Source organism: Polyodon spathula, chromosome 2 (genome assembly GCF_017654505.1).
Source record: "Polyodon spathula isolate WHYD16114869_AA chromosome 2, ASM1765450v1, whole genome shotgun sequence".
Taxonomy (NCBI): Eukaryota; Metazoa; Chordata; class Actinopteri; order Acipenseriformes; family Polyodontidae; genus Polyodon; species Polyodon spathula.
Genome location: NC_054535.1, coordinates 60,118,026 through 60,132,814, shown reverse-complemented (window position 1 = coordinate 60,132,814; position 14,789 = coordinate 60,118,026). Strand labels below are relative to the sequence as shown.

General features: G+C 41.2%; 1 protein-coding gene across 1 annotated transcript in view; it reads left to right on the top strand.

Annotated features, from left to right (window-relative positions):
• Positions 1-14,789, top strand: part of LOC121298867 (netrin receptor UNC5C-like) — a 419,182-nt gene that overhangs the window by 380,126 nt on the left and 24,267 nt on the right. The window contains exons 13-14 of the mRNA XM_041226130.1: positions 1,124-1,357; positions 11,261-11,410. Coding sequence (XP_041082064.1) covers positions 1,124-1,357; positions 11,261-11,410 — 384 coding nt within the window. The remainder of the gene's footprint in view (positions 1-1,123; positions 1,358-11,260; positions 11,411-14,789) is intronic.

Genomic DNA, 14,789 nt, shown 5'->3' with positions numbered 1-14,789 from the left:
AAAATATTTTTGGGGAATTCGACGTTTACAAAGCTTTATCGATTTAATATTTAAATAACAAAAAACATAAATAAATAACCGAAAATATTTTTGAAGTGTGTTTTGTAAGTCATTTTCTGTTAAGTTACAGAATCTCTGTTCAGCAGTTTTTTTTCATTCAGCCATTTTATCTTGTTGTTGGAGGTGGAGGACAGTGATGTGAACCAATCATACAGTATATATATATATATATATATATATATATATATATATATATATATATATATATATATATATATTATATATATATAATATATATATATATAGTGTTTATTACAGAAGAAAACGGAACATGACAGACTGCTCTGGCTCTGTAACATTGCCAGGATCTGTATTGTATGCATATACCTTCCCGGCATTGCAGTGTTTTTCACTGTACAATAGTACGTTTTCATATCAGCTCTTTGTTTTCTCTCTAAAAGCTGTTTCTGCCTCTTACTGAGAGGGCCTAAAACATCTATAATGATGCAGAAATTGGCTATTTCAATGCTACTGAAAAGAATAATCTATCTTTCTGCCATCATTTTGTTGAAATTCTACACATAATACTGTTTGTGAAGCCTGTCAATTCACAAGATGTCACATTTGTTTGCACAGGGATTATTTTGTCAAAGTCCTACTAAATGCATACATATGTGTAATGTGTTTTCTAAACAGAAGAGGAATATCCTAGAAAACAGAGCATGCCAACATATTCCAGCACTTAAGCGTAACAAATCATTATAAATAGCGGTTTTAATCAAATAAAATCACAGATTTACTGTAAAAACAATTAAATATTTCTTATCCACAAGACTTCTTAAGCCTTATTTTTGTTTTTAAAAAAGCTTCTAAATCATATGAAGACACTGTGACAGCATGCACATGAACTATAATACATTACAATACAGAGAGGAAAACAATACTTAATTCTATCTTCAGTAAATGCCTAAAGAAACAACCAAAACTATTTAGATTTTAACTTTGAATATAAAGTACAGCACATTTTTTCAAATAAATAAACCACATGCACAATGATGAAAAACAAATAACAATCCTAGCCTGAATGAAAAATTATTTATAAAATACTTTTGTAAATCTCCAGGATGTGGTTGTTGTTGGAGAGGAAAATTTCACCACCCCCTGCTACATCCAGCTGGACATGGAAGCCTGTCACATCCTCACAGAAACCCTGAGTACTTACTGCCTGGTGGGTCAATCTATCAGCAAAGCTGCTGCCAAGCGCCTCAAGCTGGCCATATTCGGCCCTGTCTTCTGCACAGCCTTGGAGCACCACATCCGTGTGTACTGCCTGGATGACACACAAGATGCGCTCAAGGTAAATGGTCCAGCTTCAAGCAGAAACCTGCCATCTTTATGTCTATGATAATTTTGAGTAATTAACAGGGCTGGTGACAGAGGATCCTTATAGTTTTTTTTTTTAAAGGATATCCTTGTATATAATAGGGAAACAAAAATGTGAAAGTGACTTTAATTTTGAAAAAAAAAAAAAAAATTATGCATGGAAACTAGTAATTAGGGCTGTGTTCAAAGGTTTGCTAGCCATGATTTCAAAGGTAGTTCAAAACCTTTGAAAGTTCATCAGGCAGCATTCACACACTTTTTTTTTCCTGTGTTAGCAGAAACCGTTTGACAATGTGTGAATACTATAAATCACACATTAAATGTCACTCACATGTGGAATGTGAAAGGCTTCAACCACCCTGTGACACGTAAAAAAGTTTTTTTCCCACATCCAGCAGCTGGGAGGGGGATTCTGTTCCTGCAGGAGACCCATTTACGAACCTCTTCCGCATTTCACATTCTCAGGGACTGTGTGGGGCAGCTCCTCTATTCAAATTTTCATGGCAGGGTCAGGGGTGCTGCAGTCCTGATCAACAAATCAATTTGTCCCTTCCCAAACTATTGTAGACCCAAATGTTGTTAAATTATTGTATACTTTACAACACCCCATTGATCCTGGCTTATGTGTACACACCAAACTGGGATGATAATGACTTTCTAAAGAAGGTTTTCTCTCTTTTGCCCAATATAAGTATACATTTTCTCCTTCTAGGGGGAGATTTTAACTGTGCCCTAAATCCAAATTTGATTGCTCCACTAATTTGAGTCCCCCATCTAAATCAGCATTAACTATTCATACATTCTTAGATGCTTACAAGGTTTCAGACGTATGGCACTTTCTGTTTCCAACGACAATAGTATACTCTTTATTTTTGCCCAGTACACCACACTTTTTCTTCAATTTACTACTTTTTATGGATAACAAATTATTACCTTCTGCTCAGTTGTGTGCCTACCAGTGTATAGTGATTTCTGACCATGCCTCTCTAATTATGGAACTGATGTTCCCTGGCAAAGCTCCATCCTTGGCGTTTCGACACCAAAATTTTACCTATCAACTTGATGCTAGATAATACAACTTTAATAATTTTCCTTTTAAAATAGCCCCTGATAAGTTTCCCTACCTTGGGATAACTGTGACTCTCATACAATAATCTTTTTAGTGCTAACTTTAACTCACTTTTATAATGCACTAAACAAGACTTCATCCTTACCTATTTCACATATTGGCAGAATAAGAACATAAGAACATAAGAAAGTTTACAAACGAGAGGAGGCCATTCGGCCCATCTTGCTCGTTTGGTTGTTAGTAGCTTATTGATCCCAGAATCTCATCAAGCAGCTTCTTGAAGAATCCCAGGGTGTCAGCTTCAACAACATTACTGGGGAGTTGATTCCAGACCCTCACAATTCTCTGTGTAAAAAAGTGCCTCCTATTTTCTGTTCTGAATGCCCCTTTGTCTAATCTCCATTTGTGACCCCTGGTCCTTGTTTCTTTTTTCAGGCTGAAAAGGTCCCTTGGGTCGACACTGTCAATACCTTTTAGAATTTTGAATGCTTGAATTAGGTCGCCACGTAGTCTTCTTTGTTCAAGACTGAACAGATTCAATTCTTTTAGCCTGTCTGCATATGACATGCCTTTTAAGCCCGGAATAATTCTGGTCGCTCTTCTTTGCACTCTTTCTAGAGCAGTAATATCCTTTTTGTAGCGAGGTGACGAGAACTAAACACAATATTCAAGATGAGGTCTTACTAATACATTGTATGGTTTTACCATTACTTCCCTTGATTTAAATTCAACACTTTTCACAATGTATCCGAGCATCTTGTTGGCCTTTTTTATAGCTTCCCCACATTGTCTAGATGAAGACATTTCTGAGTCAACAAAAACTCCTAGGTCTTTTTCATAGATTCCTTCTCCAATTTCAGTATCTCCCATATGATATTTATAATGTACATTTTTATTTCCTGCGTGCAGTACCTTACACTTTTCTCTATTAAATGTCATTTGCCATGTGTCTGCCCAGTTCTGAATCTTGTCTAGATCGTTTTGAATGACCTTTGCTGCTGCAACAGTGTTTGCCACTCCTCCTACTTTTGTGTAGTCTGCAAATTTAACAAGTTTGCTTACTATACCAGAATCTAAATCATTAATGTAGATTAGGAATAGCAGAGGACCTAATACTGATCCCTGTGGTACACCACTGGTTACCACACTCCATTCTGAGGTTTTTCCTCTAATCAGTACTTTCTGTTTTCTACATGTTAACCACTCCCTAATCCATGTACATGTTTTTCCTTGAATCCCAACTGCGTTCAGTTTGAGAATTAATCTTTTGTGCAGCACTTTGTCAAAAGCTTTCTGGAAATCTAAATAAACCATGTCATATGCTTTGCAATTATCCATTATCGATGTTGCATCCTCAAAAAAATCAAGCAAGTTAGTTAGGCACGATCTCCCTTTCCTAAAACCATGTTGACTGTCTCCCAGGACCCTGTTACCATATAGGTAATTTTCCATTTTGGATCTTATTATAGTTTCCATAAGTTTGCATATAATAGAAGTCAGGCTTACTGGTCTGTAGTTACCTGGTTCAGTTTTGTTTCCCTTTTTGTGGATCGGTATTACGTTTGCAATTTTCCAGTCTGTCGGTACCACCCCTGTGTCAAGAGACTGCTGCATGATCTTGGTTAGCGGTTTGTAAATTACTTCTTTCATTTCTTTGAGTACTACTGGGAGGATCTCATCCGGCCCAGGGGATTTGTTTATTTTAAGAGCTTCTAGTCCCTTTAACACTTCTGCCTCAGTTATTTAAAACTGGATAGGAACTGGATGACATGTGGGGCATGTTGCAGTATCTTCCTTTGTAAAAACTTGTGAAAAGTAATCATTTAATATATTTGCTATTTTTTTTTTCTTCATCTACGATTTTGCCATTTGTATCTCTTAGACATTTAACCTCCTCTTTGAATGTTCTCTTGCTGTTGTAATATTGGAAAAACATTTTGGAATTGGTTTTATCCCCCTTAGCAATGTTCATTCTTTTTATCTCTTGGCCTTTCTAACTTCCTTTTTGACTTGCGTTTGCAGTTTCGTGTACTCTTTCTGGGTACTTTGTTTTTGGTCCCTTTTTAATGCTCTGTAAAGTGCCTTTTTTCGCTGAATATTTTTTTTTAATTGATCTATTAAACCATTTTGGCAATTTAGTTTTACATTTAGATTTGTCTACTTTAGGGATGTAATTGTTTTGCGCCTCTAGTACTACATTTTTGAAGAACAACCATCCTTCTTCTGTGGGTGTTTTCTCTATTTTACTCCAATCTACTTCTGTTAGTCTCTGTTTCATACCTTCATAGTTTGCTTTTCTAAAATTGTAAACCTTAGCTTTAGTCATTACTTTTAGGGGTTTTAAAAAACACTTCAAATGAGACCATGTTGTGGTCTGAGTTTGCCAGTGGTTCTCTGACCTCTGTTTTAGTTATTCTGTCTTCGTTACTTGAAAAGATTAAATCAAGGCATGCCTCCCCTCTAGTTGGTGCCATGACAAATTTTGTTAGGAAGCAGTCATTTGTCATTTCCACCATTTCTATTTCATCCTTCGTGCTACCCACCAGGTTTTCCCATTTTATTTGGGGGAAGTTGAAATCCCCCATTAGTATGGTTTCTCCTTTGCTACATGCATTTCTAATGTCATTGTATAACAGATTATTTTGCTCACTGTCTGAATCTGGCGGTCTATAGCATGCTCCTGTTATTATGCCCTTTGAATTTTTGTATGTTTTTCTCACCCATATTGATTCGGTTTTATTTTCTTTGTCCAGGTTTAACACCTGGGCTTCAAGACTGTTTCTTATGTATAGCGCTACCCCTCCTCCTCTTCTGTCCTGCCTGTTTTTCCTATACAGTGTATATTCGTCCCCATCACTCTCAGACAACCACTTTTCTGTAACACCTATCACATCATAGTTACTTGTTAGTGCAGTAGCTTCAAGTTCTAGAATTTTGTTTCTGATACTTCTAGCATTTAGTTAAATACATTTAATGGTTGTCTTACCTGAATTGTTGTTCTTGTTTTGATGCAGTCTCCCTTCTGTTTTTTTGTTGATTTCTCCCCCCTTCCTAAAACTAAACTATGCAAAAATGAATGTTCTTCCCAAGTTTTAATACCTCTTCCAATGTATTCCTATTTCTATTCCAAAGTCTATTTTCCTTATTCTTAACTGTTTAATCTTCTGTGGCAGGCTGGCGAGTGGAAAGAGGCCCAGAGACAGACTGCAGTTCAAAAAAATAACTATTTTATTATAAATAAACACAAAATAAACGTGCACAAGGGCAAAAACAAAGCAATTTAAACACAAAGAAAGACAAAAAGCAAAACTTACAAAAATAACAATTTCCAGGCTGGGCAATGCCTTCACTGGATTCAAACTTTTTAAACAACCCAAAAAAAAAACAACCTGCTTCCTCAGCTCCCTCTCCCAAATGAGAAGCAGAGGCCTCCTTTTATATCAGGTGGCTGGGCGCTGATTGATCGTTAATCAACCTAATCAACTAATCAACCCCAGCCACCTGAACATAATAAACCCAGGCAGGCAGGGGAAGTTAACCCCATCCCTGCCAATTTAAAAGGGCAGAGCTTTGCTCTGCCACATCTTCAAATTTATTTGGAATAATAAGATGCCCCATATTCTCGAAGAATCCTGGAAGAGATTACGGTCTACAGGGGGATTGGCTCTTCCAAATTTCTAGCTCTATTTCTGGTCTGCCGCAGTGTTTTGTATTGGTTTGTCATTCTCTCCAGATCTGGGCACAGTTTAGACAGCATTTCAGGTTATAGTCTCGATTTTTGCCCTCATAGACTCAAATCACCTATTTTCCCTTTCACTGCAAGACTCCACTTTCGTTTTTTGGCTCAATGGCATTTCTTAAAGACTTACATATTGATGAGAATTGTGCCCATTTGAACAACTGTCACAGATTTGGATTGCCTCAAACACATTTCTTTTGATACTTGAAAATCAAAATTCTGTCCGTAATACAGTTGTGCAATTTCCCTCGCTTCCCTCTTCATTCCCTGTTGATTCTATTCTAGCACTAAATCCTTCAATTAAAGGCAATATGTCTACCATCCACAGCCATATTTTAACACCAGCTTCTCCTTCACTAAGCATATTAAAAACTTTATGGGAACAGGATATTGGGTCTGATATCTCGGACGGCATCTTGGAATCTATTCTGTCCACAGTACATTCTTCTACATTCTGTGTTCGTCATGGGCTAATCCAATTTAAAGTTTTAAACAGTCTTCACCTTTCTAAAACTAAATTAGCCAGAATCTACCCTGGATTGGACTCGACCTGTGACAGATGCAAACAAGCACATGCCTCTCTATTTTAGATGTTTTGGTCCTGTCCGGAGCTGACACTCTGGTCCCCTTTTTTGGGTGCCATAATAACCCCTCCACTTGGCTCAGGAGGTCCTTGCAGAGTGGGAGCTGCCACGGTTGGCCCAACAACATGTTGGTGAGGAGAGCAAACCAGGGGCGCCTCGGCCATCTGGGTGCAACCAGCAAAACCTGGGCTCTCTCCACCCTGATCCTCTCTGGTGTTAGGGGTAATAGCGGTAGCGGATGGAATGCATACAAGAGCCCCTGTGGCCAGGGGTGAGCTAGCGCATCTACTCCCAGGGGCCCCCAGTCTCTCTCCATGGAGAACCATAGGGGGCAATGAGTGGACTCGGCTGTGGCGAAGAGGTCGACTTGTGCTGTACGAAACCTCTCCCAAATCTCTTTCACAACCTGAAGGTGCAGTCTCCGCTCTGAGCTGTCTGGAGCTCCTCTGGACAAGAGGTCTGCTGCTCTGTTGTACACATCGGGGGAGGTGAACCGCCCTGATGGAATGCAAGTTTCTGTGCGTCCAAGACAGGAGTCTGTGTGCTGTGTGGTGAAGGCCCGGAGAGCACAGGCCACCTTGGTGGTTTATGTAGGCTACCACTGTCGTGTTGCCCGTCCAGACCAGCACATCTTTGTGCGCTAATTGCTGGCCAAAATGAAATAATGCCAGGGCTACTGCTTGCAGTTCTTGGGCGTTTATATGTGCTTGCTGTCAATGTCTCTTCCACTGACCTCTTATTCCCCTCCCATTCCAGACCGCTCCCCAGCCCAGGCTGGAGGCATCCATAGTGACAACTTCCCTTCTGTGAGGGGAGCTGAGGGGAGATCAGAGGCGCAGATTGCCGGGGCAGAGCCACTACTCCAGTGTCTTCCGGCATTGTCTGGACATTCACACCAGCCCGTACTGATCGTCGACCGGGTGCAAGTTGAGCGTATTTACCCAGGCTTGAAGCAGGCGCATTCTCAGCAGCCCTAGGGGAAGAATTCTCGAGCTGCCGTCAGCCCCAGCAATCTTTAAAATATTCTGACCTATAGAAGAGTGTCCCCTCTGAATTGGGAGAGTGTGTCTTCCAACAACCGAATCCTGTCTTCGACAGTGAAGCAAGCATGCTTACAGAGTTCAGTTTGATACACTGTGGACTGAGACGGTATGAAGTTGCTCTTCTGTTGATGTATGGAGAGCCTTAAGTTCGTCACATGTTCTATGACCTGTCTGGCCTCTGCGCATGCATTGGAACGCGCGCAAACTAGCCAGTCGTCCAGGTAGTTCAAAATCTGAATACCCCGCAGCCTGAGTGGAGCCAGTGCTGCATCCATGCACTTGGAAAATGTGCGGGGCGCCAGCGAGAGGCCAAACGGCAGCATGCAGAATTCGAACACATTGCCTTGAAAGGCGAAGTGCAGATATTTTCTGTGTGCGGGAAGGATCGGGACATGGAATTAGGTGTCTTGCAGGTTGATCGATGTGAACCAATCGCCCGGCTGGACGGACTGGAGGATACACTGTGCGGTCAGCATGTTGAACTTCCTTTGTTTGAGGAACATGTTGAGGATCCTGAGGTCCAGAATAGGTCGAAAACCTCCGTCCCTCTTGGGCACGAGGAAGTACCTGGAGTAGAAGCCACTGTGGGCATTGTTTGGATTCACAAAGCACACAGCGTTCTGTTGAAGACTGGCGATCTCCTGTTGAAGGAGAATCATGCACACTGGTTTGACGGTAGTAAAGAGCACACCCTTGAAGGCTGGTGGGCCTAAGCGGAATTGCAGAGCAAAACCATGTATCATAGTCGATAGCACCCAGAAGTCCTGGGTGCAGCCTTGCCACGGGTCATGTCCAGTTGTCAGTCCAGTTGTGAGGGGAGAAGGTGGTAGCCTTGGGCTTGGGAGGGGGCACGTCTTTTTTAGGCCCCGGCCTTGGTCTCCAGCCAGAGAACCGGTTACCACAGGCTCTTCCTTTGCCTGCTTGCTTGGTCTGGGGTGGAGGGTGGCGTTCAGGCCCAGTTGCCCCAGCAGGCTGGAAAGGCCACCTATGGCGCTGGAGGTAAGCAGGAAGGCGCGAGCATGTGGAAGCGACCTCCGTGGCCTTGTGAGGCCTCTCAAGGCTCACATCAATGGTCACTCCAAACGTCTGTCCCGGTGTTATAGGGGCATCCAACAACGCAACCTTCTCCGTCTCTACGACCTTGGCTTGGGTTAGTCAAAGACCACTGTTGGGACCTCCCTGATGCCTGACCTAACTCCCCCATCAGGTCAGTCATTGCCCCCGTCACCGCCTGAACTCCCCAGCGTCCATCTCCATTGCCCGTTCTTGTAGCTTCGCAGTTAGCTGCGACTGGTAGAGCATCAGTATGGACACTGCATTTGCTGCTCATACTGACAACACTGCTGACGCATATACCTTTTTAAGCATGGTGGCAGTAGTCCTGCATGGCTTGGACGGGCAGGTAAGGTCTTTGTCCCCTCTGTTGAGAGACCCATTTGACCCCAATGGGAGGGAACCTGCCTAGGCCAGCTTCTTGGGCTCTGGCGGTGTGTAGCAGGTACTCCGCTGTTCTGGAGCCTGAGGGAGCAGACACTGGGTTGTTCCAAGATGAACAAACCAGCTCTATGAAGTCCTGACACAGAGGGAGGGCTTGTTGTTGGTGCCCTTTCTATTTCAGGAAGCTGTTCCCCTTCCCCTCCTGTTCTGCCGGCCAGGGAATGTCCATGGCAGCAAATGCGTTGTGCATCAGGGCCCAGAACTCCTCCCTTTGGGAAGTGTATGGTAGGGGCGGTATGGAGACCCCACTGTGGCCTGACCAACTGAAGTGGTGGGTCGGACAAATCCAACCTCGATGCCGAAAATGACAGCTCGTCTGGTTTTGGGGGTCTAGGTGGGGCCAGGGATGGAGAGTGGGAATGGGGAAGCTGGGGCTGCCCGGTAGTAGGGGGCAGTCTACCCTGTGACTTCAGTAGGGTCTCCAGCATGATTTGCTGGGCCCTCACCATTTGCGCAAGATCCTCAAAGAGTCTTTCAGCCGAGCTTTGGCGTCTCTCTGGTAACTCAGAGGGGGAGCGCCTGCGCCTGCGCCTACGCAGGGAAGGAAAGCAGTACCTCCGCGGTGGCCACCTTCCTCCTGGCGAATGCCCTCCCAAGCGGTGCTGCCTCAGCAGTGTCTATATTGCTTCTAAGGAGGGGCGTCTATGCCTCCGCACCAGTGGTGGGGAAGGGGAGGATGACCCAGGGGTATGGGAGAGCTCCCTGGTCATAGTGGCAGTTTGGGTTCCAGAGGCCCTTTGAGGAGGCCCTCTCAGCTGGGGAGAGGGCTGCCCTCCTGCGCTTTGTTCTTTTGGAGAACTTCTGGCAGGGAGAGCTGTCCAAATCACTCGCCAGAGCCCTGGGTTGGTGCCGAGGAAGAGCGCGGTCAGTGTCGAGCAGTTGATGCCTAGTCAATCGGCTCCGAGGTAGGTGTCGAGGAAGAGCACAGTCGGGGCCAAGTTAGTCGGGGTCATGTCGAAGATGTTCAAGCTGGTGTCGAGTCAATCGGTGTTGGGGTTGGCACATTATATTGTTTGTAATACTCTATGCTTATGTTTTAAAGTGAACATAATGCATATAAAGTGAATATATACTGACTAATATCTTGGCTGTAAATATTTAAAAGAAGTACAATTTCATTCGTTGCTACATCTAGTTCTGGAGTCCCCATTGAAGATAGTACTGTCAATCATGGTACTGCACCCAGGGTTTAGCTTCACAGAGTGAGTTAAGGTCAGAAGCATTTTTTTAAATATTAAAATAAGTCATAAAAAATGAAATGGATAAAGTCATGATCCACAAGAACCACAAGACATAAGTAACTTAATAAATTCTAATTAGATTACACACAGAGAATTATTAAATTGACAAATACCCACTAACTTACTCTTGGTGGTGGAGACCGGACTGCGCATGTGTAACTTTTGAGTTAGTAAAAAAGAAATATGTGCAAAGAAATATTAAAATAGCTTGCTAAATACTTTATCAATTCTTTCGGTTCCAAAAAAAGGCACTCATAGTCAATGAGTACTATCTGATGCCTGCCAGCCACTCTTACCTATGACGCCTCTATTATAATATCGCAAGCAGCATCAATTACGGGTACATAAACAACACGTATGTTTATTTAAATTATAAAAACATGATTACTGTTCTATTTAACATATTTTTAAACTGCATGTGAATGTTTTACTCCATTTATATGGATTACCTGTAAGATAATAGAATTTTGAAAATTAGTACCATCAAAGGTTTGAACATTCCTTCAGTAATGTGTTCTGAATCTTCTTCGAAGGTCAAATGTACCCTTCATTACAGTCCTAATAATAATACAGTACTTTTTGTAATTTTTTTAAACACATGCCAGTTCCCATATTTGGCTATTTGTATGTGTTGGGAGGGAATGAGACTACATTATGTTGTTGTTTTTTTTTGTCTCTAAAACAATGATTACATGTGCGCACAGGAGGTTTTACAAATGGAAAAGCAGATGGGAGGAAAGCTATTGGATGACCCAAAGACTTTAAACTTTAAGGAAAGCACCCACAACCTGCGGCTGTCCATTCATGATATCCCACATTCGCTCTGGAAGAGCAAGCTGCTGGCCAAGTACCAGGTAAATTGACTGCAAATTTAAGTATAAGATGTCAATCAATCCTATTGTTTTTTGTATTGACTAATTTACTTGGTTACAGTAAATTACTCCACTTACTGTAAATGTAGCTCCTTGTGACCTACTCTTTCAGTTGCATCTTTAAAGATATTGGGAACGGTTTTTGAAAGGGGGTTCATTTTCGGTGGATCTGCAGAATTCTTCCACCTGTTAATCTGTTAAAAAATATCCGCCTAACATGATCTAACAAGATCCTCTGTTTTATCCACCGGTGGATCACATTTCATGCATAATCTTCTGCAGTTCTAAATAAATTAGTAATGAGTATTTAAGGTTTTATCCAGCAAAATTATACATCCAGCTCAGTTGTGTAGGCAGATGCTATATAAACATGACCTGCATAGGAACAAATATCAGAACAAGATCTGACCATCCCTTTGTGTCAAAGTGAGACTAGTTTGAAGGTAGCCCCAAATGTGTCAAAGTATACTTTGGAAATAAAAATGTAACACTAGAATGACCGCGTTTATAGGCATACCTAGAACATCCATGACCGGTCAATTTGACCAGTGTATTGAAAACAACATAAATATTATAATGAAAGGACAAACAATTGAATGTAAGACATAGTGTTATTCAAGAACTATATGGCTGGAGGAATTGAAGGCTGTGACTAGGTGCACTAGTCCTCGTAAACTAGCTGTTATTCCCCGTTCTCATCAGCTTGGTGGGGTTGATGTGTCTGGTATCTCTTTGGAAACTTTGTCGATGAGACCTGTGGTGACTGAAACTGTTAGACCCCATGCATATAACCATAAACTACCTATTAAATTAAATTTTTAGTTTTTGGAGAGAGTGATGGTTATTCGGATGTGTTGAGTTTTATAGATGCCTGTCAGAATTTCTTGGCAGTGGTAACTATGATCGAAGCAGAAATATTGGCTACTCTGTCTACAGTGTTAAAGGGGCCTGCAGAAAAGTTGATGGATTGCAGAGCGTCATAAAATTCAGACCTGGGTTCTTTTCAAAACAGCTTTTGTTGAGGCTTTTCTTCCCACGTGTTATTTGTCCAAGGTGGAGAAAAGGTTGCGCGATCCGGTTCAAGACCCAGGTGAATGCGTGAGAGATTTTTCTTACGATTACTGCGCTCTTTGTATTAAATAGCATCAGGATATGAGGGAAGCAGAGGTAGTGGAAAGAATTCTAAGCAATGCAAACCCTAAGTTGGCAAGTTTTATTAGGGGGTCTGTGATGATGGTAGCGTATTTGGTTAGAGTTGGGGCTATGGTAGAAAGGGATTGGTCCTCTCAGAAAGAGTATTGGGCCAAAGTAAATGCAAAGACTGAGAAAGGGTGGAAGAAACCTGGGAAAGGTTCAGTCAAAATAACAGCTGAATTAGCAGTCGTACACAATGAAGGCACCCCTCAATTAGAATCCACTGGTAAGCCCAGGCTTTCATTGTTAGCCTTAAAACTGTCTGTTCGAGGATGGGATGGTTTGGCTTTGATATTTAGGGTGCACTTTAATAAAGAATAGCCTTTGTCTACAGCTTTGTCAACCCAAAGATTGTCTGTTATCTAGTTTATGGCAATCTTTTATGGTGACACCACCACATAAATTTGGAAAAATTGTTCTGTTCTGAATGGTGCATTAAGCGCACCATGTGTTGTGCCTTAATTGGGCAGCACGGAAGCCTGGCCAGGTTCCAAATATGATATTCAGGTTCATAGTATTAAACGGGGGATCATTAATATCAATGGGTTCGATTTGTTCTTTATGTTCCTATTTTGCTGGATGCTGCTGTGCCAGTAATTGAAAGATTGTTTAAATAGTACCTTTGTTTCACCATGTGAGGGAGCTCCTTTGTTGCTTTTTAAGTTTCCTCCATCTCTCGTTCTCGTTCAGTTTCCCTAGCCCGTGTATAGTCCAACCTCGGTTCTCATGCCAGAGAAGGTCAGTCACAGCCAAACTGTTTAACTTCCGAGTTTTCATTCTGCTGGAGGTTTGTTTTGTTTAATTAGTAAACGCTTTATTGCTTGCTTCCAAGCTGTTGTTTAGCCGGGTTCATCAGCCGCTGTAGCAGGTGATCGCTAAAGCCTGGAGTCGGTTTGAATGCGCCATGTTACTGCTGTTTTTATTTTTAAAGTTTGTTTTCTTCTTCTCATCGTCTTCCAAAGAGGATCTTTAATCAAACGGGTACCCAGGAGTTTGCTGGTGAGATCATTTCTTTATTTTTGTTGCGGAGCTGTTTCTGTTTTTTGGTTTTTCTTTTGTTTTGCTACTTTGTTTTAGTAGTGGAGGTTTTGCTGTTCTGTTTACTTTTGGTTTTCTTTCTGCTCAGGTCTTTTCTATTTTTATTTGCAGTAATAATTATTTTAACCAACAAATGTTTGACGTCAACCTTTTTTTTCTATAGTGTATCATTTGTGATCTTGCGTCCTTGATGCACTGTCACTTCGTCCTTCCCCCCTTTATTAGTAAATTGTTTATATTTAATACAGGGAGGTAATCTCTTCATAGTGATTAGCTGGGTTCTAACGTCATATAAAGCATCTACACAACCAGAATATTGTAAATAAACAGACATTTGAACAGAAATGTGTTTATATACAGACATATTACATAACAGGCATCCTCAAAAAACAGTAAAAAATGAAATAAACAAATATTTGAAAATAAATTTCTGTATATACAGGTATATCATGTACATACAAAACTGTACAACTGAAACAATGTAAATAAGTCTATTTTTTTATATACAGACATACTATAATTGAAGTGACATGAATAAATAAACATTTGTACAGAATGGGCTTCAGTCAAATGTGTGTATATACATTTATATAATGTACATGCAAAACTGTAGATGTAAATAAGTCTATACAGACATATTATAATTGAAGTGACATGAATAAATAAACATTTGAATAGAATGGGCTTCATTTACAATTGTTTACAAAGTCTTTAAGTGCTGACACAAATCACACAGATACTGCTTTTCAAAATGTGCAGTCCCTTTACTGCATTGTCCATCTCTACTGCATTAGACTCATGTTTGGTAAAATGTGCAGATTTTTCAAACACTCTTTTCTGTTCTGCTTCTTTAGTGATCCATTTGCAGTGTGTATTGGGGTAACAATAAATTGCTTAGAAAAACATGTGACTTATAGTAACCAGTTCAGACAGACAGACTGACACTGTGAGCTGTTAAGGCTGATCGATGGGTGTGGCAGGAAATGGCATTGCGGTGATGTCAGGCCAGAAGGCGGAACAAAAACAGACAGGCAGGGTTTTTATACAGGTGACTATCTCCTGATTAGCAACAAACTAATCACTTAAGGAATGTACTGTATTTATTGTATGTTCATCCACAACTTTAAAC